This window comes from Trichomycterus rosablanca, chromosome 4, assembly GCF_030014385.1.
Source record: "Trichomycterus rosablanca isolate fTriRos1 chromosome 4, fTriRos1.hap1, whole genome shotgun sequence".
Lineage (NCBI taxonomy): Eukaryota > Metazoa > Chordata > Actinopteri > Siluriformes > Trichomycteridae > Trichomycterus > Trichomycterus rosablanca.
This window is the reverse complement of record NC_085991.1, coordinates 40,887,132-40,912,696: the sequence shown is the minus strand read 5'-3', so window position 1 is coordinate 40,912,696 and position 25,565 is coordinate 40,887,132. Positions and strand designations below refer to the sequence as shown.

Below are 25,565 nucleotides of genomic sequence, written 5' to 3'. Positions count from 1 at the left end.
TGAAACTGGCGGAGAAGGGTTGCAGGCTAGCACATGCCTTCTCCAATAAATATGAAGCCAACTTATGTATTTATACACTCGCCATGTTACTTCTTCTGTGCGTACTAAGATTCTTTGTAATAATCTGCCACTCTCAAGGCTGTGGTAGCACAGCAGTTGAAGTTCTGGACTATTAATTGGAAGGTTGCTGGTTTAAGCCCCAAACACTGCCAGCTTTCCATTGTTGTGCCTTTGAGCAGGGCCCCTAACCCTTGAACGTATATAGTGTGTGTAGTCACAATTGCAATCAAATTAAATGAGCATGCAAATCAGTGTGCAAATGATATACATATGATGGAAAGTGAAAGTGCACTGCTGTGTGCAAGTTAAATAGCAGGTTAGCAGGTTGTTGTGGGAGGCATGTCAGTGTTTAGGAGTCTAATGGCCGCACAATGCAATACATACTTAATAGAAAATAATAAAAAATTAAACAGATAAATAGTAAATTTTTGGCCTAATGAGTACTAATAAAAAGACTTCTCAAATACTCTTACATGTATAGTAAAGGAAACACATGTTATCCTACTCTCATGTAAATGAATGTAACCTAATAGCAGCAGAATACTGTGCTGTGAAGGACAAAAATGTTTGCATTTAGTCCAAAATTTAAAAAGATGTCATTACATTTTTAAATATATGCACTTTTATCTCACAGAAAAACTCTTATCCCTAAAGTGCTTTACACATGATTCTAGTTGGATTTTTTAAAAATGTATCCTGTTGTTTAAGTTATGTTTTTTTAATTACAGGCAGAGATGTTCACAAGTCACAAAATACGAGTCCGAGTTGAGTCACTAGTCATTAGGCTAGAGCTCGAGTCAAGTCACGAGTCTTTAGGCTAAAGTCCGAGTCAAGTTACGAGTCTTTAGGCTAGAGTCCGAGTCAAGTCACGAGTCAATATAATATACACAAAACATATATTGGAAATGTAGCATAGAAATAAACAAATAATATGTAAGTTCAAAAAACAACAACAGATTAGCGACTGTATTTTGCCATTTTACTTAGTGCCTTTACTTTCCTAGGTACCAGTTAAAAGCTTAAACTGACGTTTTGTTTTCATTGCAAATTACGGCACAGCGGCCAAAATCCAAACACGGGTTGCGGGTTATAGATGGCCGGAGCGTTATTAGAGAGCAGAAAATAACACGATCAGAATGATATATATATAATTGTCACACATAACTAATGTTGCTGACTTTTGTTGTCCACAAGTCATTTTTTGCGAGTCCGAGTCATTTGAAATGAGTCCAAGTCGAGTCTGAAGTCGCTGTGTGTGCGAGTCCCCATCTCTGATTACAGGTAAACGTAAATTAAATAATGTAGCCTAAATACAATACCAACTTATTGTATTTACTATGAAAATGCTCTCAGAGCTTAAGTAAGATATGGCCTGTTTAACTTTACAATTGTTAACAAAGTTTTGGAAAAAGCTCTCTCTTACACAGCATTTACAAAGCTGCCTATACACATACTTACAGATGCTCATGTCCTCACAGCAGTCACACAATCCACTGCTCCACTGAGCAGTCTTGGCTCCGGCAGGAATGATAACTCCTGGCTGCACGGTGACTGTAGTAGAAGCCATTTTTTATATATCCCTGAAAAACATACATTGCTTTGTGTTATATTACTGAAAGTATTAAGTTCTGGACTATTACTTTTGGAATTTGCCAATAAACCTTTAAGCATATCAAGTCTACTTAAAAAAAATCCAAAGCAGGGTAACATGGCCACTTTAGATCAGCTAGAAGCTTTGAATTAAATAATAGCCATACATCATATTTATTTGACTAGAACTCCATATTAAAAGTTTGTTGAAAAAAAAATCTTGTGACCACATTTAAATCTTAGCTGACCCCAGGTAGGGTTATGGCCAAATCACTGCTATTCAATTTGTTTTGTCAATGCAACTTATAGATCTAGTACTTTCTTCTATACCCTTTACTATTTAACATGCACATCTAAATCTTTAATTAGTTTTTGACTTCAAGTGTCGAACCATTGTTAAGCCTAGCTACACAAAACACACAAAGAAACATTCCATTAACAATAAGCAATGTCATATTTTCTTGCTTGAATTAGACTCAGATTTTTCACCTGCAACCAAAAGGTTCACTATGACTTTACCTAAACTATGTGCAAACACAAATAATTTCTGTGCAGAGTTCAAAAGCATAATGTTTCTTGGAGCCATTTTAAACTTTAGTACAATACAAATAATTGTCATTTATACAAACTGTAACCTTATACCAAAAAAATGCTTGCATGGTCAGGTGTAATTCAAGTAGCACCAAAAGCTTAAAAAACAAAAAGTTACTATAACACAGGTGACACTGTTGACAGTAAAGTGTGCTTTCCATCGCCATGGCCATTAGCAACATACTTCAGGCAGTCAGTTTTGGGGCATTTTGCACCGGAGTGCAAACTGACTGCCTGAAGTATGTTGCTAATGGCATGGACAAAGAAAAAAGAGCTTTTAGAGCAAACACTACTTTTGGGTATGCCAGCATCAAATCACATTGAACAGTGTCACCATGCTTCTAATATTAATTTAAAGATGAAACTGTTTTTAATGGTTTTTGTATTTTATCTGGCCATGTAGACAGATTTAGTGCAAAATGACAGTTTTGGGTTTTTATTCAATGATGGCAAAAAGACAGTTTTAGACAGTTGTTTGTACAGATGATCATAGGACTGAAATTATTTTTATAAATGGCTCCATAAAAAATCCTGAAAATCCTTTTTAGACTTCTATTTTAATGGACATGGCCCAGTCCAACTAGTGCAGTGGAACTAGCCAGTCATGGAAAAGTTACTAGCTGTAATAAAAAATAATAAGAGACCATGCCACTAAAAGGTAAATAATATTATACTTTGTACACCACCAAATTAATAATCTGTATGTACTGTATATTATCAACCCAACAGTTTTGGTCATATGTCCAGAAAAAAATATTATATAACTTTGTACACCACCAAATTAATAATCTTAAATGCTGTATGTATATTATCAACCCAGGAGTTTTGGTCATATATCCAGAAAAAACCCCCACAAAATGATAAAAAAAATTTAAAAAAGAAGTGCAGGTTTTTTATTTCACCCAAAAATGAAAGGAGTAAGAGAAATCAATATACACTAAACACTGCTATGCTGTACATGTTTTTTTTTACAAGTATGTGTACTTTTAAACTGTATGCACCTGTTAGCAGAAGGTGTTTCTGTAATAGCCAAACCCACTCATTAGAAGGTGTGCCCACATACTTTTGGCCATAAAGAAAGTTGGTCCCACTGCCCTTAGCACCACCTTTAAACACACCACTCCATTTACACACTCCACTTTCTCCAGTTTATGCCCTCTGTGTACTTTACTGGCTCCACTACAAGTAAGGTGACCTTCTTTATATCAGTGATAAATTGTCTTCTGTGACTAGTGACGCATTGCTGCTTTCCAATAAGCCATAAATGACTACGTTGACAGTATAATCAGGAGTTTGTGTTTGCAAATCCATGCAAATGCAAGCAATAATCATAATATCTGCAGGCAAATATTTTGGCACAATTACTGCACTATTTCTGCACTAAACCTGTATGTCTGCAGGAAATGCTTTTGCAATTACTGTAAGCACACAACTACATACACAACTATACAAAGAAAAGATCACATACAGAATGCAGACTGAGCCAGAGCAAAGCAATTCCAAAACATCTGACAGAAAATCAGGGGGAAACTTGTACACCTGGACACATTTCTTTGGACCGCAACACTTGACTACCAGTTTTTCACCACACAGTATTTTAAAGAATATCCTGAATTTTGGACTCAATTTTACTAGTTTCCTCAACTTTCCTGTTTCATGTAATTAAGCTATTCCATAAGTTCTGAGGAGACACATACTGCCCTTGTCCACTAAAACGCGCTCACAGATGCCCAAATTTGGCATAGTCAGCACTCAAACTCACAAACTCTAAATGACAAGGCAAATAAATCAATGTATTCTGTCATATTTACAAAAACAGCACAACCCTGGTGGGACTGGTTAATGTGTGCTTATGTTTGTGTTACAAGATAGTTTGTTAGCATTGGTCCTGAAACAACATGTTTTCCCGGTTTCCCTGTGAGTTTCTTACTGGAATTCTGGTTTTCCTCAATTTACGAAAGCATGCTATTAACCAGACTAGTGTAGGTAGTGAATAAAAAGTAAGTTAATGTCAATGTGAGACCCTACAGTGGACCAGCACTTTGTCCAAGTATCCCAAAACTATGTACCCACTGTGACCTTGATCAAAACGAAGCATTTACTCAGGATAAATGAATGAATAAAGTAACTATGTTAATAGTGTACAGTAGTTAGTTCCACAATTTGAAGTAGAACAATACATACAAGGAATTAGGAGACCATGCCACAAAGGTAATTTACATTGTAGAGCTTTGTAGACTACCAAATTAATAATCGAAATTGCTGTGTGTATATCATTCGCAATGAATTCGGTCAAATTTTTAGAAAACCCACAATAATGTTATAAAATATGTTTTATAAATATGTTTTTTCCATTTAACCCCAGAATGAGACCAATAAAAGAAATGAATACAAATCCAACACTGCTATAAAGTACATTAACATAATACACGTCAAAACGGCTTTTGTGTTGGCTGTGCCATTGTTTTCTATAAAGTGTGGCGTGCCGCTTAGCTTGCTGCTGCCCTTCCCTGATATTTTTCACACTGGCTCATGATTTTTTATTTGTTGTGGCGTTCAAAGGTTGTTCCACCACTTGAATTAGGACAATAGCAATGCAATTTAATAGATAAAATGGATCAGTAATTATGTCACAGTTAATCATTTTGGGAGGATCACAAACAAGGAACTTGACTCACACTAGCAAGTTACAGTTTCCTATATCTCATATCTCAAATCTGTTGCACAACTGGTTTACCTTGTCTGGAGCTGATCCTGGAGAAACTGGGTGGAAGCAAAAGGTAACGTTCCCTACACCGGGTGCTAGTTAGCTGTCGGAAAGTATTCATTCTCATACCAAAGGTTAATTATCTAGTCATCCTTATGTGTAAGAGGCGGGAACCGTTGTACAGAAAGACAACCGTGCCAAAATGGAAAGAACATGCCAAACCCCACACAGACAGTAAACTATTAAACAAGTCAGCAACAGTAGACATGGATGTAATTGTTCCATTTGTGCTGTCAGTACAAATTCAATTAATTTATTTCCAATAGCTGACGGTTGATTTCAACCGGGAACCGAGCTACAAATTTACACAGAGAAGTGCTGATTCATAATGCATCCTCAGTGCACAGTTGCCAGATCTGTTTACACATGATGTTTAAGATTCATATCTGAACAGGACAAATGTTAGGCATTGACATCACAAACAGAAACTCTTGTCCTAGTATTAAGAACTTATTATCATCTTATAATAACTCCACTAACGTTGTGAGTGTCTCTATTCATTTTAAATAGCATGTTTAGTTAGAGCTTGTAACAAACTGGCATTGACTTTGTGTAAAATCTACACACAGAATGCAAATATAGCTCTGCTTATTTTGTTTATGTTCATTTTACTGTTCTACATGATTTCCACACTCTCTGTGGAGCTGATTTTTATTAAATAAATTATGAAGATTTGTTGATATAAAACCTCTGAAACTACACCTCTGACTGAGCAGCATAAAACACCATATGGCCAAATATACGTAAACACCTCTCCTTATCAATATGTTCGGGTGTTTCAGCCACAGCTATTGCTAAGGAGTGTATAAAATCAATTTTATAAAATAGAAAGATATGCTCCCAACTGTCACTTTTTGGAGGCTTTTTTCCTTTTACATTTCCCTGACCTTAAACCAAATGAAACTCTTTGGTATAAACTGGAACATTGAACTCTGAGCCAGGCCTTCTCATCCAACCCCACAACTGCTCTTTTCAACAAAGTGGTCACAAACTCGAGAAGACACTCAGAAATCTTGTATAAAGGCCAAACAGCTCAGCAATTGGGAGGTGCACTTGTCAGTACACCTTCAGTGCTGATCCCAAGCCCGCATCAGGGCATGTGCCAAATCAGGTATGTGGGCCAGAATGATCCACTGTAGCAACCACAAAATACGGAAGCAGGCAAAAAAAAAGATATATATAATGTATAGATTTAACATTTCATTCAAATTGATGCATATGATTTGTAATAAAAAACAAGAATAATAAATAAAAAATAGAAGCATGTTCACTAGTGGTCTCAGAACTCACTGTATGTTGTGCATTATTATGTAATTAACATAATACACGTCAAAACGGCTTTTGTGTTGGCTGTGCCATTGTTTTCTATTAAGTGTGGCGTGCCGCTTAGCTTGCTGCTGCCCTTCCCTGATATTTTTCACACTGGCTCATGATTTTTTATTTGTTGTGGCGTTCAAAGGTTGTTCCACCACCTGAATTAGGACAATAGCAATGCAATTTAATAGATAAAATGGATCAGTAATTATGTCACAGTTAATCATTTTGGGAGGATCACAAACAAGGAACTTGACTCACACTAGCAAGTTACAGTTTCCTATATCTCATATCTCAAATCTGTTGCACAACTGGTTTACCTTGTCTGGAGCTGATCCTGGAGAAACTGGGTGGAAGCAAAAGGTAACGTTCCCTACACAGGGTGCTAGTTAGCTGTCGGAAAGTATTCATTCTCATACCAAAGGTTAATTATCTAGTCATCCTTATGTGTAAGAGGCGGGAACCGTTGTACAGAAAGACAACCGTGCCAAAATGGAAAGAACATGCCAAACCCCACACAGACAGTAAACTATTAAACAAGTCAGCAACAGTAGACATGGATGTAATTGTTCCATTTGTGCTGTCAGTACAAATTCAATTAATTTATTTCCAATAGCTGACGGTTGATTTCAACCGGGAACCGAGCTACAAATTTACACAGAGAAGTGCTGATTCATAATGCATCCTCAGTGCACAGTTGCCAGATCTGTTTACACATGATGTTTAAGATTCATATCTGAACAGGACAAATGTTAGGCATTGACATCACAAACAGAAACTCTTGTCCTAGTATTAAGAACTTATTATCATCTTATAATAACTCCACTAACGTTGTGAGTGTCTCTATTCATTTTAAATAGCATGTTTAGTTAGAGCTTGTAACAAACTGGCATTGACTTTGTGTAAAATCTACACACAGAATGCAAATATAGCTCTGCTTATTTTGTTTATGTTCATTTTACTGTTCTACATGATTTCCACACTCTCTGTGGAGCTGATTTTTATTAAATAAATTATGAAGATTTGTTGATATAAAACCTCTGAAACTACACCTCTGACTGAGCAGCATAAAACACCATATGGCCAAATATACGTAAACACCTCTCCTTATCAATATGTTCGGGTGTTTCAGCCACAGCTATTGCTAAGGAGTGTATAAAATCAATTTTATAAAATAGAAAGATATGCTCCCAACTGTCACTTTTTGGAGGCTTTTTTCCTTTTACATTTCCCTGACCTTAAACCAAATGAAACTCTTTGGTATAAACTGGAACATTGAACTCTGAGCCAGGCCTTCTCATCCAACCCCACAACTGCTCTTTTCAACAAAGTGGTCACAAACTCGAGAAGACACACTCAGAAATCTTGTATAAAGGCCAAACAGCTCAGTAATTGGGAGGTGCACTTGTCAGTACACCTTCAGTACTGATCCCAAGCCCGCATCAGGGCATGTGCCAAATCAGGTATGTGGGCCAGAATGATCCACTGTACTAACCACAAAATACGGAAACAGGCAAAAAAAATGATATATATAATGTATAGATTTAACATTTCATTCAAATTGTCATGCTGGGCATATGATTTGTAATAAAAAACAAGAATAATAAATAAAAAATAGAAGCATGTTCACTAGTGGTCTCAGAACTCACTGTATGTTGTGCATTATTATGTGCGTTAATATTATCTTCTGAGGCATTATTACTACCTGCTGTCATCAATTAACTAATTTGATGGGTGTTGATTGTTTTGTGTATAAATATTAAAATCACCCTGTTAGGTCATAATAGTATTAAACTGAGTAAAATTAATTACCTTCTAATGACTATTAAACAGCCTATTTTAGACAGTCATTCATTCTTCATGGCTTGTTTGCAGTTTTGTCATGTTTAACATTGCTGCGTTGGCATGGAAAGTGTTACTTTGGATCTCACTGTACACAGAACAAACAGAGGCCATGAAACTTAGCCCTGCTAGTAGTGGCCATTCGGCCTGCAGGACCAGTTTTGCCCCTGTTTTCATCACATTTAGGAACACGACTCACATGGATATTTGAGAGCCTTGAATGAAAAAAAACCCCAACACATTTCTTTTCAATATGAACCTGCATTTAACTTGCAAATGGGCATTCACTACCACAGGCAAATGGAACTCGCTTTCACTAAATCCCATTTCATTTACTCTTTCTGTGTTTCCCTTTTAGTGCTGTTTGCACAGGATTTATGTGTTTTAGTACGCAGTGTTTACTTACAACCATTAAGCCATCAAGAGAACAAATGCATCTCTAATCAAAATAAAGTCTAGCACTTTAATAATCAGGACTGTATTTGGTAAGAAACTAAATGATCTGGAGTGTGTTCCTCTTGAAGAACTTGATAATCCATAAAACAACAATGGAAAGAACAACATCAATTTAAAAACTAACATACCCTCTGAATTTCCTATTTTGGGCATTACACTTCTCTTTTCTACATGGGCACAGAAGCACTTCACTTAATGGTCTCACATAAGAGTTCTGTAAATCTATTTTCTTTTACTCAGTTTACTACTTCTTGTTTCATTAAACAAATAAATTTGAAAGTTAATCTAAGCCAATAAATCACAAAGCATATAATTCACATATGTATAATAGAAAAAAACAGCATACCTGTTGGCAGTCCAATGTGAGTTGTGAACACAAAGCAGGTGGATCTTTTTCCCTCTCTGTGTAACGTCAGCAGTCACCTGGGCAAAGCACAGGTAAGGGGAAGGACACATGAGTCTGGCACACCTATTTTCAAGACAATACTGCAGCTTGCTTTGGCAACACCTTAGGCTGGGTTAAAGAGTTTATCGACCATTTATTTATACAGCATGCAAGGTCAACTACCAATGTGTATTAATTATGTACTAAAACAAACACAGATGTAATGGGATTATCTGATGTACTGGATGAATAAATGAACTGACTTCACCTTGCTTGTAAAAAATAGTAAGGAATGTTTCTTGTGCCAACTCAGATCACTGATCAACTTATAATTCTCTATTGGCACAATATTACACAATACATTATCTTATCAGCCTAATACCTAATAGTCTTTATGATCTTACAAGAACAGTTCAAGTCAAAGGTAAGCATACAGTTGTAAGGGACATGTCTGTAATGATTTTGACAACTGTCCTTTTTCTAGGACTAAATAAAACACATACTACATGACCAAAATAGGTGGAAACTTAACCATGAGCATGTTAGATGTCCCAATCCATAAGAATTGGCATTAATATGTAGTTGGCCCCTACCCTTGGCCCCTATAACACTCTTCTAAAAAGACTTACCAACAAGACTTTAAAGTGTGTGTGCGAGAAATCAGTGAAAGGACTAATTGTGAAGTGAGGGACTGATGCTGAATGAGAAGGACTAACTCGAAATTGATGTTTCAGTTTATCCCAAAGCTGTATAGTGGGGTAGGAGTCAGGGTTTTGTGTAGATCATTGGCATTTCTCCAGAGAACTTGTCAAACTATTTCTTTGTGGACATTGCTTTGTGAACAGTCATGCTGGTAAAGGGCCTTCTCTAAACTGTTGCCACAAAGATAGAAGCATACAATACATTGTATATAATTGATATTATATATTTGTTAGCAACAGCTGTGGCCAAAACAACTGAACTTCCTAATTAAAAGTGGGGTCCACATACTTTTGAGTGTACTTCTTTGTCTAAAAACAATTTATAAAGAACATTTTAAGTTATTTGATTATTTTACTGTCAAATTTTTCTATTTATATTTCTTCAACCGCACACAATGCCCCCAGTACCAACGAGTTCTATGTTTGTTTGACCTGACTATTGGTCTTATTTGCATGGAAGTCCAGAAAGGCCAGTCATTATTTCTTTTTTTTATCTCATAATATCAAGATAACAATGTTCTCAGTAAGAGAGAGAGAAGAAGAAGTACTATTGTTTATTACAGGAATGTCTATGGTTGGGAGGTCTGGCACGGATTAATTGTATTTACATGATTTATGGGAAAAATAGGTTTAACTAACAAACATTTTGACTTAAGAACAGCCCTTCAGAACCAATTAAATTCATAAGTCAAGGGTCTACTGTATATTTTTTCAGCATTAACTTTCAAAGAACTTTCAAAATAAATAAATATAAACATTTAAAATAAATAAAATAATTGGCACTAGGATGGCATAGCATGTGTCAATCTTAACCTTTAAATTGGGTACTCGGGTGGTGTCATGTATATCATGTTGAGATATATTAAATATCATGATTAACATAATTATGGAAACTTATAAAACCTTACAAACACTGCAATTAATACGAAATGCACAAAAGTCAAAAACGTTCTTTATGAACTCCAGCAGATACCATAGTAACAAATTACACATAATATAACATTGGTTTAATTATTAGTTATATCATTAATTCATAATGATCCGGATGAGTGTAAGTTTGTAGAGCCTGACCATAAATTGCAGTCATAGCTTAATTGCGAATATCGATTATAAATAATCGTGACACACAGGGGCGTAACTACTGGGGGGGGCAGGTGCACTGGGGCCCATGGCGGGGGGGGGGGGGGGCTCCACGACATGAACTCAACCCCCCCCCCCCCCCCCCCCCCATTGGCTGCACTCGCCAAGTTGTTATTATTATATTACAATATTGTAGCGGCGATATGTGAGTGACATTCAGCCAATCAGAATGCAGCACCCGGTTTATACATGTGCGGTAAAGTGCAGCAATAATTTGTTGAGGGGGCCCAAAAGATTTTTTTGCACTGGGGCCCATGAGCTCCTAGTTACGCCACTGGTGAATCAACTAGTTGAGACAGAAAATTGTTTGCCTGCTTGACTTTTATTAGGTTAAACGATTAAAATATTGAAAAGCAAAGATACTAAGGTAAATCTGAATGAAGCGAGAAGGTTAAATGTAACACTGCTGTTAAGGGCTTCATGTTTCACTGGAAACCAGCCAGAAGCACATTCCACAAAATCTCTGCCCTGATACCCGATTACATTCTAAACATGTATGATGATTTGAGTCGATGTTCTGGAAATGTATTACACTGTGCTGTTTCAACAGCATCCGAGTTTATCAGTTAAACCACAAACCATGTGTTCATTTTTTCAGAGGTTCTCATCTCAGCGGAGACAGAGAGTGAGAGCATTAAAGACTCGTACAAACCGCCACCTCCACAGCTTCTTTCCCCAGGCAATCAGCTTACTCAACAAGGACTACTCCCACATCCCTCCGTTTTAATAAATGCTCGTGGGTTTCACACAAGCTTCCCGCATTTTAATAGTTAATACACATATGCACCTTATGTGTAAATAATCTCTATTGCACAATTTTTTATCACTACTATATTGTTTATTTTATTCTATGTATATATATACCATTGTTTATTGTTTATTATACGTTTAGATATAGTGTACCTTTTACTATTTAACTTGTATGTATGTTGACACCTGCACCTAAAGAAATTCCTTGTACATCTGCTACTTGGCGAATAAAAAAGATTCTGATTCTGATTCTGATTTAGGTTTCGTTTCCACTCGGTGCATGAGAGCTGGACACGTGAGCCTGCGTGGGCGGGGTGTATAAGGTGTTTCCGGGCTGCGGGCAAGTACAGCTGAAAAAAAACACGAGAATGCAAATACAAGCTGAATGGTGGGTTAAACAAACGTTTCAGCGTGAAACCAAGAGCACAAAGACGATTTGTGTAAGGGGCGCTGCCAACTGAACCTTAGAATGTGCGGAAAGGAAAGGCTGAAGCCCCCCCCCCCCCCCCAAACAACCACCACCACTACCAAAAATATTAAACTAATTAAATGGATACAGTACAGAGCCCCTCAGGGGTCACTAACGAAAAAAATATGTGAAGAGCAAAATCCGTACCCACGGTTTAGTAATCTGTACCCTCAATTTAGCAAAACTGTACCCACGGATTTGTCGCTATCTGCACTAAATGTTTTACTGCGCGTCTAAACCCTATTTTACGGTAATACAGTTGAAACCCGTTGAAGAGGGTAAAGCATCTCTCTTTACAGCTTAATATGCATTACCTACCGTGTTCTGATATAAATCAATACTTAAATTATCAAAAAAAATCCTAAATATCGAAACCTTTTTTCTTCTGAGTCTCAGGAGGATATTCTACTCCTTTTTCCTGTTACATTATTATCAACCGCTTTATTCTGGTCAGTGTCGCAGCGGGTGCGGTTCTTAGGAGAAGCCAGTAATACCCTGGACATGCTGTCAATCCATCGCAGGGCTTTAACAATGGATTCGCTTTTATCTTTTTAGACTCGTTAATTGGTTCCGGGACTGGCATTGAGTTTATAAGGCGTTGAGTTTCAAGGTATTTTTTCCCATACGTCGAGTTTAAGGGTACAAATTTCTCCCCGAAGTGCATCGAGTTTTAAGTATTTCGAGTTTAGGGGATGTCAAGTTACAAGGTACCACTGTAATTTTAATCCAAAAGTGTTTTGTTTTATCATTTAAACGATTAAATTTCGAGTTTCTGCAGTTTCTGCTTCACTTATGCAAGTACAAATGCGTGAACCCAGTGCTCTATGCATGTCTAGATGCCTGTGCAAAGAAACGCAAGGGTTAAATTGCATGCTTTTTAAATGCATCCGTTTTAAATGCTTTTATTAATTACTGTAAGTAAATGTAACACTTCAGCATGTGTGATTCAGCTAACACGCTGTACCTCAGGTCTGAAGTTCAGGTCTGGAAACCAGCCAGAATAAGTTCTCTAAAACTCCTCTCTTATCTCAGGATGCGCAAATACCTGATTCAGTTCCACATCGGTGAAGTGATTTGAGTCGATGTTCAGTAAATGTATTGCACAGTTAATAACTTTGATTTATAGTGATGAACAATGCCTTCAGATTTAGGTTTCGTTTCCGCGCAAGGTGCTACACGTGGTTGTACTGTTTCATACAGTTACTGTGCATTCTATAAAAAGGTGAAAGGTACATGTTAATCTAAAAAGATGCAGTAAAAGTGTTTTGTCTTACCAGTCTTACGAGCAGACGAGCTGATTTCGTAATTTCTTGAAAATAAGCTCTGAAGGAAATGGCCTCGACTTGCTGCGCTGTATTGTGAATTTACATTTGCGTACCGACGGATGTTTGCGGAATGATTTATGCACTTAGAATTTTCTTTCCGTTACGTAGAGCTGCTCCTGCTGCTTTGTGTGTGTGTGTGTGTGTTCTTTTGTTAGACCACACAAACAATCAAAGTAAAACTCTGTCAGGCACACCACGGGTGTTTTGATCTCAGAAATGCAGCACACTAGTGTACAGAAAGCAAAATGAATAAAATTTTTTCGACCGGAAATCAGAAAAAATGGAGCTAGTATAAGAATCTGTTGCAGGCCTGACATACAGATGTACTGTATATTAACAAATGAAATGAAGTTGACGAATTTAATTGGTTCCGAAGGGCTGTTCTGAATACAAAATGTTCGTTAGTTAAACCTATTTTTCCCATAAGCAATAATGTAAATAGAATGAATCCGTGCCAGACCTCCCAAACCACGCCCTTACCTAACCTCTCTAATGTCTTAAAAGGTCTTTTTTGTTATAAATACAAGTATATTTTCCCTTAAATCTTAAATAATAGAATAGACATTCCTGTAATAAACAATAATAAACAACAATACACAGTAGTACTGTACATATAAAACACACATCACATTTCAGTACAGTACGTGTGCTGTACCATACACCATAATACATTTCCTTTTTATATAAAATGTATCTACCAGAAACAACAATAACTCTCATATTTCTCTATTATTTCCTTCTTTATTTCAACGGTGTTGTATTTTGTAGGTGTAATTCCACGAAAGAATAACTTCCTTCTTCTCTCTCACTCACTGTCCCCTCTGTCTGATACACAGTGACAGCTACTGGCAGGAGTAATTATACAACAACAACAAAATGAGCTTTCTCTGGACCTTCTCTGGGAACATTTTAATATAGAATTTTACAAAATATAAAGAAAACACCATCCGCTGTCCGAATGTTCGCTTACTGTAAATACAGTGGGGCCAAAAAGTATTTAGTCAGCCACTGATTGTGCAAGTTCTCCTACTTAGAAAGATGAGAGAGGTCTGTAATTTTCATCATAGGTACACTTCAACTATGAGAGACAAAATGAGAAAAAAAAAATCCAGGAAATCACATTGTAGGATTTTTAAAGAATTTATTTGTAAATTATGGTGGAAAATAAGTATTTGGTCACCCAAAAACAAGCAAGATTTCTGGCTCTCACAGACCTGTAACTTCTTCTTTAAGAAGCTCTTCTGTCCTCCACTCGTTACCATGGCTGGATTACTGACCGGGCCAGTGGGGCCAGCGCCCAGGGGCCCTTGAGGTCGGGGGGGCCCTGGCCCAAAACATTTTGCGATGCCTATCAACATTTATGATACAATATATTTTTATTTCCGAGGGCCCTCCATTTTAAGGATCCTCTGACTATTAGGGACTTTGACCCCAGGGCCTCTTGGGGGCCCTAGCCATGCTTTTGGGGCCCCTAGCCATGCTTTTGGGCCCTAGCCATGCTTTTGGGCCCCTTATGAAAATGGATGAGGCGTTGTGGCACTGCTCTGACTTCGACTTCTGGCTATTAGGGGTCCTAGGAAAGAGGGGGGCATATTTTTAGAGGGCCCTGGTTATGAGAGCCCCTACCAGGGGGCCCTAGAGAAGAGCAGGGCATACCATTAGAGGGCCCTTGATCACGAGGGCCCCTGCTATGGGGCCCTTGACTTCCATAGAAGTCGTTTACCATGGCTCCTTGACTTTCTAGGGACCTACAAATTGCCAGGCAAGCTACCATATTTCATATTTCATTCAGGATTAGGATGCGCCAAAACCGCCTGAACTCACTGTCACTTCTGGCCATTGAATCAGATTTGGTCAGACAGCTTAATTTTGATGAATTAGTGGATGACTTTGCAAGAAAGAAGAGTAGAAAGAAACTTATATAAAATAGATTCTTGTGTTAGGGTTAGTTATTGACAGGTTGTTTAATGTATTAATTTATTTATGTTTTTGGAGGGGGGGGGGGGGGGGGGGGGGAGGCGCTCTTTGCCCAGGGGCCCAGACTATCCTTAATCCGTCCTTGCTCGTTACCTGTATTAATGGCACCTGTTTGACCTCGTTATCTGTATAAAAGACACCTGTCCACAGCATCAAACAGTCAGACTCCAAACTCAACCATGGCCAAGACCAAAGAGCTGTCGAAGGACACCAGGAAGAAAATTGTAGACCTGCACCAGGCTGGGAAGAGTGACTCTACAATAGGCAAGCAGGTTGGTGTGAATAAATCAACTGTGGGAGCAATTGTAAGAAAATGGAAGACATACAAGACCATTGATAATCTCCCTCGATCTGGGGCCCCACGCAAGATCTCATCCTGTGGGGTTAAAATAATCATGAGAACGGTGAGCAAAAATCCCAGAACTACACGGAGGGACCTGATGAATGACCTGCAGAGAGCTGGGACCAAAGTAACAAAGGCTACCATCAGTAACACACTACACCGAGAGGGACTCAAATCCTGCAGTGCCAGGCGTGTCCCCCTGCTTAAGCCAGTACATGTCCAGGCCCGTCTGAAGTTTGCCAGAGAGCATATGGATGAGGATTGGGAGAATATCATGTGGTCAGATGAAACCAAAATGGAACTTTTTGGTAAAAACTCAACTCGTCGTGTTTGGAGGTAGAAGAATGCTGAGTTGCATCCCAAGAACACCATACCTACTGTGAAGCATGGGGGTGGAAACATCATGCTTTGGGGCTGTTTTACTGCAAAGGGGACAGGACGACTGATCAGTGTTAAGGGAAGAATGAACGGGGCCATGTATCGTGAGATTTTAAGCCAAAACCTCCTTCCATCAGTGAGAGCATTGAAGATGGAATGTGGCTGGGTCTTCCAGCATGACAGTGATCCCAAACACACCGCTCGGGCAACGAAGGAGTGGCTCCGTAAAAAGCATTTTAAGGTCCTGGAGTGGCCTAGCCAGTCTCCAGACCTCAACCCCATAGAAAATTTGTGGAGGGAGTTGAAAGTCCGTGTTGCCCAGCGACAGCCCCAAAACATCACTGCTCTAGAGGAGATCTGCATGGAGGAATGGGCCAAAATACCAGCTACAGTGTGTGCAAACCTGGTGAAGACTTACAGGAAACGTTTGACCTCTGTCATTGCCAACAAAGGTTATGTTACAAAGTATTGAGTTGAACTTTTGTTATTGACCAAATACTTATTTTCCACCATAATTTACAAATAAATACTTTAAAATCCTACAATGTGATTTCCTGGATCCTGTGATTTTTTTTTCTCATTTTGTCTCTCATAGTTGAAGTGTACCTATGATGAAAATTACAGACCCCTCTCATCTTTCTAAGTAGGAGAACTTGCACAATCAGTGGCTGACTAAATACTTTTTGGCCCCACTGTATATATATATATACAGTGTATCACAAAAGTGAGTACACCCCTCACATTTCTGCAGATATTTAAGTATATCTTTTCATGGGACAACACTGACAAAATGACACTTTGACACAATGAAAAGTAGTCTGTGTGCAGCTTATATAACAGTGTAAATTTATTCTTCCCTCAAAATAACTCAATATACAGCCATTAATGTCTAAACCACCGGCAACAAAAATGAGTACACCCCTAAGAGACTACACCCCTAAATGTCCAAATTGAGCACTGCTTGTCATTTTCCCTCCAAAATGTCATGTGATTTGTTAGTGTTACTAGGTCTCAGGTGTGCATAGGGAGCAGGTGTGTTCAATTTAGTAGTACAGCTCTCACACTCTCTCATACTGGTCACTGAAAGTTCCAACATGGCACCTCATGGCAAAGAACTCTCTGAGGATCTTAAAAGACGAATTGTTGCACTACATGAAGATGGCCAAGGCTACAAGAAGATTGCCAACACCCTGAAACTGAGCTGCAGCACAGTGGCCAAGATCATCCAGCGTTTTAAAAGAGCAGGGTCCACTCAGAACAGACCTCGCGTTGGTCGTCCAAAGAAGCTGAGTGCACGTGCTCAGCGTCACATCCAACTGCTGTCTTTGAAAGATAGGCGCAGGAGTGCTGTCAGCATTGCTGCAGAGATTGAAAAGGTGGGGGGTCAGCCTGTCAGTGCTCAGACCATACGCCGCACACTACATCAAATTGGTCTGCATGGCTGTCACCCCAGAAGGAAGCCTCTTCTGAAGCCTCTACACAAGAAAGCCCGCAAACAGTTTGCTGAAGACATGTCAACAAAGGACATGGATTACTGGAACCATGTCCTATGGTCTGATGAGACCAAGATTAATTTGTTTGGTTCAGATGGTCTCAAGCATGTGTGGCGGCAATCAGGTGAGGAGTACAAAGATAAGTGTGTCATGCCTACAGTCAAGCATGGTGGTGGGAATGCCATGGTCTGGGGCTGCATGAGTGCAGCAGGTGTTGGGGAGTTACATTTCATTGAGGGACACATGAACTCCTATATGTACTGTGAAATACTGAAGCAGAGCATGATCCCCTCCCTCCGGAAACTGGGTTGCAGGGCAGTGTTCCAGCATGATAATGACCCCAAACACACCTCTAAGACGACCACTGCTTTATTGAAGAGGCTGAGGGTAAAGGTGATGTACTGGCCAAGCATGTCTCCAGACCTAAACCCAATAGAACATCTTTGGGGCATCCTCAAGCGGAAGGTGGAGGAGCGCAAAGTCTCGAATATCCGCCAGCTCCGTGATGTCGTCATGGAGGAGTGGAAAAGCATTCCAGTGGCAACCTGTGAAGCTCTGGTAAACTCCATGCCCAGGAGAGTTAAGGCAGTTCTGGGAAATAATGGTGGCCACACAAAATATTGACACTTCAGGAACTTTCACTAAGGGGTGTACTCACTTTTGTTGCCGGTGGTTTAGACATTAATGGCTGTATATTGAGTTATTTTGAGGGAAGAATAAATTTACACTGTTATATAAGCTGCACACAGACTACTTTTCATTGTGTCAAAGTGTCATTTTGTCAGTGTTGTCCCATGAAAAGATATACTTAAATATCTGCAGAAATGTGAGGGGTGTACTCACTTTTGTGATACACTGTATATATATATATATATATATATTTAAAGAGAGAGATGATCGGAGTCAACTTGTTCGTGACATCACGTGTTTTGTGAATTTTGGTTCATAACCCGAATTTTGTTCGTACGTTAAGTTGAAAAAGATTGTTCGTAACCTGAAATGTTTGTATGGTAAACCGTAAACGGTTTAAACCGTAAACCGTTCGTAACTCAAGGGCCTACTGTATAACGAAACACTTTCAGGCTACATCTCCACTGCAGACATACAAAAGACAATAGTGCAAAGACGATAGAGGGAAAAGACAAGGTGCATAGACAAAGACAAGGGTGCATTGACAAGGTGCATAGACAAAGACAATGGTGCATTGACAAGGTGCATATAGACAGGTCAAAAAGTCAGCCGTAGACAATGCTTGTCTTGCACATTCTGGACAAACAATGCATAAAACACACAAAATACAAAAATAATGCTACACGTTAGCAGGAGAGGTAGCCCAGCTGCTGTAAAAAAGTAAAAATCAAAGTTAATGTAAGAAACACTGTGTTTTTTTCTATTTTGATTTTCCATACTGCCCCAACTTTTTCTCATTTGGGGTCATAAAAAACTATTAAATCTGCTTGTGGCTAAATAAATTACAAGAAAGGCAGCATAAATTAATCAAGTTAGTGCTCTGTGCAGGCACCTAAGGTAGCTACTTGGCATGAAGGGTGTTAAAGCAAAAAAAAAATTGCATATACAGTGTATCACAAAAGTGAGTACACCCCTCACATTTCTGCAAATATTTCATTATATCTTTTCATGGGACAACACTATAGACATGAAACTTGGATATAACTTAGAGTAGTCAGTGTACAGCTTGTATAACAGTGTAGATTTACTGTCTTCTGAAAATAACTCAACACACAGCCATTAATGTCTAAATAGCTGGCAACATAAGTGAGTACACCCCACAGTGAACATGTCCAAATTGTGCCCAAATGTGTCGTTGTCCCTCCCTGGTGTCATGTGTCAAGGTCCCAGGTGTAAATGGGGAGCAGGGCTGTTAAATTTGGTGTTTTGGGTACAATTCTCTCATACTGGCCACTGGATATTCAACATGGCACCCCATGGCAAAGAACTCTCTGAGGATGTGAGAAATAGAATTGTTGCTTTCCACAAAGATGGCCTGGGCTATAAGAAGATTGCTAACACCCTGAAACTGAGCTACAGCATGGTGGCCAAGGTCATACAGCGGTTTTCCAGGACAGGTTCCACTCGGAACAGGCTTCGCCAGGGTCGACCAAAGAAGTTGAGTCCACGTGTTCGGCGTCATATCCAGAGGTTGGCTTTAAAAAATAGACACATGAGTGCTGCCAGCATTGCTGCAGAGGTTGAGGACGTGGGAGGTCAGCCTGTCAGTGCTCAGACCATACGCCGCACACTGCATCAACTCGGTCTGCATGGTCGTCATCCCAGAAGGAAGCTGACGCACAAGAAAGCCAGCAAACAGTTTGCTGAAAACAAGCAGTCCAAGAACATGGATTACTGGAATGCCCTGTGGTCTGACGAGACCAAGATAAACTTGTTTGGCTCAGATGGTGTCCAGCATGTGTGGCGGCGCCCTGGTGAGAAGTACCAAGACAACTGTATCTTGCCTACAGTCAAGCATGGTGGTGGTAGCATCATGGTCTTGGGCTGCATGAGTGTTGCTGGCACTGGGGAGCTGCAGTTCATTGAGGGAAACATGAATTCCAACATGTACTGTGACATTCTGAAACAGAGCATGATCCCCTCCCTTCGAAAACTGGGCCTCATGGCAGTTTTCCAACAGGATAACGACCCCAAACACAACCTCCAAGATGACAACTGCCTTGCTGAGGAAGCTGAAGGTAAAGGTGATGGACTAAACCCAATTGAGCACCTGTGGCGCATCCTCAAGTGGAAGGTGGAGGAGTTCAAGGTGTCTAACATCCACCAGCTCCGTGATGTCATCATGGAGGAGTGGAAGAGGATTCCAGTAGCGACCTGTGCAGCTCTGGTGAATTCCATGCCCAGGAGGGTTAAGGCAGTGCTGGATAATAATGGTGGTCGCACAAAATATTGACACTTTGGGCACAATTTGGACATGTTCACTGTGGGGTGTACTCACTTATGTTGCCAGCTATTTAGACATTAATGGCTGTGTGTTGAGTTATTTTCAGAAGACAGTAAATCTACACTGCTATACAAGTTGTACACTGACTACTCTAAGTTATATCCAAGTTTCATGTCTATAGTGTTGTCACATGAAAAGATATAATAAAATATTTGCAGAAATGTGAGGGGTGTACTCACTTTTGTGATACACTGTATTTTTTCCCCCTTAATCTTATTTCTAATTCTCTATTGCAATCCCTTCTACGCTAGCTAAGATGATCTACAGACTATCTTCCAGCCCCTCAGACTTGTGCAATCACGGCACCTTCTTTTCACCACACACTAGTGGATCCTCACAGAGAGCAGCACCACGTAGGAGAGTCACGCTATGCCTTGTGTAAATTCTCCACCCCATATGCCAGTGCCTAAACTAGACAACAGGATGCATTTTTGCAGCAGCAATGAGGAGAAACCCTATCCGACTTTCCTTCATGCAGTCACAGCCAACTGTGCCTGCTTGGCTCCCGGCCAGGCAGGTGGCACTGCTAAGATTTGAACTGTACAGTAAAAGCTCTCTGAGGTGGCGAGTTAGCATATACTATTACACGTACTACTTATAAGTAGGTATTAACTCTGACAGAGTGGGAAAAAAAACAGAAAATACATAAAATGCATTTCAATCACAATATCATTTTAATTTTAATTGAAAATGTACCCAAAAGTCAGATTTAAATGAATTAAAATGAAATGATTCTGATCTAAACAAGAGACTACTCCTTTTCTTATGCATTCTTAATAACATGAAAGCAGAGCATGCACCCGCAAAACTGACAGTACCCACAGAAACCTGGTAAGCCACAAGTGGAAAAACCCGGGGCAAGTTAAACAACTTTATTTGTCATATATACATATACACTTGTATTTTTTTTATTGTATTTTGATCAAATGTTTTATTCTGGTCAGGGTCACAGTGGTTCAGGCTATCCCATAATCACTGGACGCAATGTAGTAACACACCCCGAACAAGACGCCAATCCATCGCAGGGCCTCAGCCACATCCCGAGACATAGCCAATCATGTCTGTATGCAGATGCTTAACCGACCAATAGTGCCGCTGGGGATTAGAACCTTGAAGCCGAGCTGTAGTGGGCTAGCACTATTTAAGCATGCGCTACCCAGGTGCTTACACGTGTACATTAATACTGTCCCCAAATACACAAACAGAATGGAACAATATTGTTTGCCTTTAGCCATATAAAACCTAGCTATGCACACAAATACAAATCCACTACTTAATTAAAAAGCCTAAAACAACCTGAGCTGTAATAAATCTTCCCTTAAGCACATTAAGTATATTGTGTAAAGAGACAAACATGTCTTTGACGTCACTAGATCTACAAATCTGCAATAATGCTCTCTGAGCCAACAAACTGCTGGACGTGCCAGAAGAAAACCTTTTCTCATATTTGACCACAGATGTAAGCACCTAGATTTTGGTTATTAGCAACATTTCAAAATTTCTGCTGTTTGCAATAAACCAGTGAAACGATTTATAGCTAAACACAACTAATATAACAAGTGCTTTCTCCAAATTCAACACAAAATGTCACTTTGCAGTCTCAGAATCATTCAACCTTCTGAATAGAATCTCTCTGAAGAGGTGTTGCAAATCTGGTGTTGTCTCAAGCACATCTAAAGGGCTTTGTTAGTTGCATCAGGAGTGCTAGAGATAAAACACATCAAATACATGGACTGGACAGACGTTTGTTGACTGTGACGTTTCATTGCGTGTTAGAAATATGGCTAAGTCAAGAGTGTTGTCCAAGAAGTTAAGAAAAAGATACAAAAAAGGAAGGCACTGAATGTTCCTGTAGATACAGCTGTGAGCATAGTTCACAAGTTCAAAGTTAAATGAACACTGGCTGCACTACTGACGTTGGAGATAGATGAAGCTATCAGTGACTGCCCCCAGATTCATGAGAAGGCAGGTGGTCAAAAACCCTTGAGTGACTGCAAGAGACCTTAGTGCAACAAGCACTAAGTAAAGTGCATACTAAACACTAAAGGTCTCTATGCACGGACTCCAAGATATCTCTACTGCCCATTGCTCACAAGGAATTGGTTAAGATTCCTCAGGAACGCTGCCAGAAGCTGGTGTCTGACTATGGTAATCATGGCTGTCATGTTTGCAGCTGGTCTTAACAGCAAAAGAGTGCTCTACTAAGTAATACAGACACTTGTCATGAAGGGGTTAAATAATTCTGAGACTGCAGTAGTCATTAAAAGTGGAATTTTGTGTTGAATTTGGAGAAACCACCTGTTATATTAGTTGTGCTGAGCTATTTAAAGTCTTGTTGAATAGTTTATTGCAAAAAGATTAGTTTGTGAATTTTGCTAATAAAACTAATTTGCTAATAAAACTAAATTTTGATTGCAACTGTATTTATTTTTGTAAATAGATTTATATCTGACACTGGGAACACTGTACGGAATACAGAGACTCTACGTTAATCGTAACATGATGTAATTTGTAGACAGTCCCTTACATCTCAACCCTCATATACCTGCTGTAAAAAGCTTCAAGTAAAATTAAAAAGTAAAATAAGAAACTCAGCTACTTTTGGAGATGGGAAGAGTCAGAATGCTTTTTTTCCGGCAAGGACACTATATAACATTGATTCTTTTTGGTGTGGTGCCACCTACAATACAGGATTGTACAATAACATTACGATAACACTGTTAATGAAAATAAAATATAATTTAAAGAAGCAGCATTGGTTTTTTTAATTAAATACTTCTCTCCAATTTGCCATCTTTATGAAACTATATACATATATAATATAATAAATGCATCATGCTTACCTAGCTGCACGACTGTAGACAGAAATCTGTGTGAGGGTGTTTCCCTGTTTACCTTCTGCCCTACCAAGTCACTTGGGGCCATCTAAAATGCTCCTGGCATGCCTGGCCTTGTGAAAACACGGTTAAAGAAAAGTTCAAACAAGTTCAAACAATGCTGGGTATTTAGGTCATGAAAGTTTTTCACTTTTTCATGTATCACTTTTTCATTTGTGACCTCCCACACCCGTGTTTCTGTGCAGCCTTTACTCTAGTTAAGTATTCTGTGTACAGTCTGTTACTGTTTTTACGTTAAATGCTTCCTGTATGCATGCAATTTCTCTGTAACCACAGTGGTTTTGTTACTTAAAACAGTTAAGCTCGACATTAGAGATATGCATGCAATTTTTCTGTAACCACAGCGGTTTTGTCACTTAAAACAGTTAAGCTCGACATCAGAGTTGCACACAACAAATATTTCAGCATGGGTATCGATATTTACATGAACACAATCTTATTTAATAGTATTCACATCATAAGTAAAAACATTGTCCGTATGCCTTGTTGTATGCACTCCCCAGAAACACAACTACATGTTCATGACATACCAACCATTAACTTAGACACATGTCCCTTTATACTGATGCAGTTAGAAACCCTTGGAATCATTGTTGTTTTGCAAGATTTATAGTAAACACCCAAAAACTGTTTTGCAATAACCCTAATGCTTATTTAGCTATAATAATAATGTGGAAACGTTAGTATGCAGTTTTAATGTTATGACCTGCAATGTCCTACCATTTGTCAGTCAAATTAAAAATTGACTAAATATACATTTTAGTGTACTATATACACCAGTAAAGAAATAAAACATTGGGACCACCTCAAAAATTGCTTGACAATGCCTATGTTAACTGTTTTAACTCCTGGAACTCATTCAAAATGCAGCTGCCCACCTGGTTTTTAACTAACCAAAACACCATATCACCCACTGCTGTACTCTCTTTACTGGTTCCTGTTCCGGGTCCTTTCTGTGTGGAGTTTGCATGTTCTCCCCATGCCTGTGTGGGTTTCCTCCAGGTGCTTTGGTTTCCTCCCACAGTCCAAAGACATGCAAGTGAGGTGAATTGGAGATACAAAATTGTCCATGACTGTGTTCGATATAACCCTGTGAACTGATGAATCTTGTGTAACTACCGTTCCTGTCATGAACGTAACCAAAGTGTAAAACATGACGTTAAAATCCTAATAAACAAACAAACAAACTGGTTCCTGTAGCAGTTGACATTCAGTTCAAAACAATAATTCTTGTCTACAAAGCCAAAAATGGCCCAGCCTCACCTTAGAAAGTCTAGCTCATGTTGTTCCACAAATCAGAACGACATAAAGTCAGGTATCAAAGCTATGTTCTGTGCTAGCAGCCATGTGGTGAAATGAACTTGAATTTTTAAAAGATGGTTAAAGACCCACATCTTTGCTAAGCACTTAAATTAAAAAAGTAATATTCACTTACTAAAGCAATAAGCCACGAGAGGCCGTACGTTACTGTGATTTTAGCACGGGGATGACGTTTTGGCACGACGCGAAGCGGAGTGCCTAAAACTTCTTTCCCCGTGCTAAAATCGTAACAGTAACGTACGGTCTCGAGTGGCTTATTGCTTTTATAAAACGGCGGTCAACATAAAATATAATAAATACAACAATGTTTAATTCATAAATGTATTTATTGTGTATAAACTTACAATAAAGCATTCTTCCGCGACGCAAAATAGTTCGATTAACAGTGTTGCTAGGCAACATGAGGGCGAAAATAACATTAAAATTTTCTTTTCAGTGGCGTATTAATATGGAATAATGTGAGGTGGTCCTAGGTGTGAGTTTATCGGGGATTTTACAACAGCTTCGAACGCGGCTCAGCCAATCAGATTTTAGGACCGGAACTATCCGTTTTATAATAATCTTTTATATTTATGTTCTCAGACTGAGTAAGAAAATGTTTACTGAGAAAGCAAGTGTCTCTGGACAAGTGTCTGTACTTCCAATGTGAACATTAAAATGTATTTCATAACAACTGTGCCTGTCATGGTTAAATTTATAATAAATGTAGGGTTTATAGTAGTTATTTGTAGTACACATGTTAAATAGGCAGGCATAAAGACTTGAGTGACATTGATTAGGGCTAAATCATTAT

The 25,565-nt window shown here is 38.9% G+C and overlaps 1 protein-coding gene across 5 annotated transcripts in view; it reads right to left on the bottom strand.

Moving 5' to 3' along the window:
• Positions 1-24,970, bottom strand: part of ponzr6 (plac8 onzin related protein 6) — a 29,633-nt gene extending 4,663 nt beyond the window's left edge. Inside the window, exons 1-4 of one of the 5 annotated variants that reach the window (XM_062993322.1) lie at positions 24,888-24,970; positions 23,399-23,505; positions 8,967-9,043; positions 1,519-1,640 (exon numbers count right to left, since the gene is read on the bottom strand). In XM_062993322.1, the coding sequence (XP_062849392.1) occupies positions 1,519-1,627 (109 nt within the window). In that variant the 5' untranslated portion in view covers positions 1,628-1,640; positions 8,967-9,043; positions 23,399-23,505; positions 24,888-24,970. Of the gene's footprint in view, positions 1-1,518; positions 1,641-8,966; positions 9,044-13,339; positions 13,445-23,398; positions 23,506-24,715; positions 24,846-24,887 lie in introns of those variants that run through there. The other 4 variants (XM_062993320.1, XM_062993323.1, XM_062993321.1 and 1 more) reach the window with 4 other exon arrangements.
• Between the last annotated feature and the right edge of the window lie 595 nt (positions 24,971-25,565).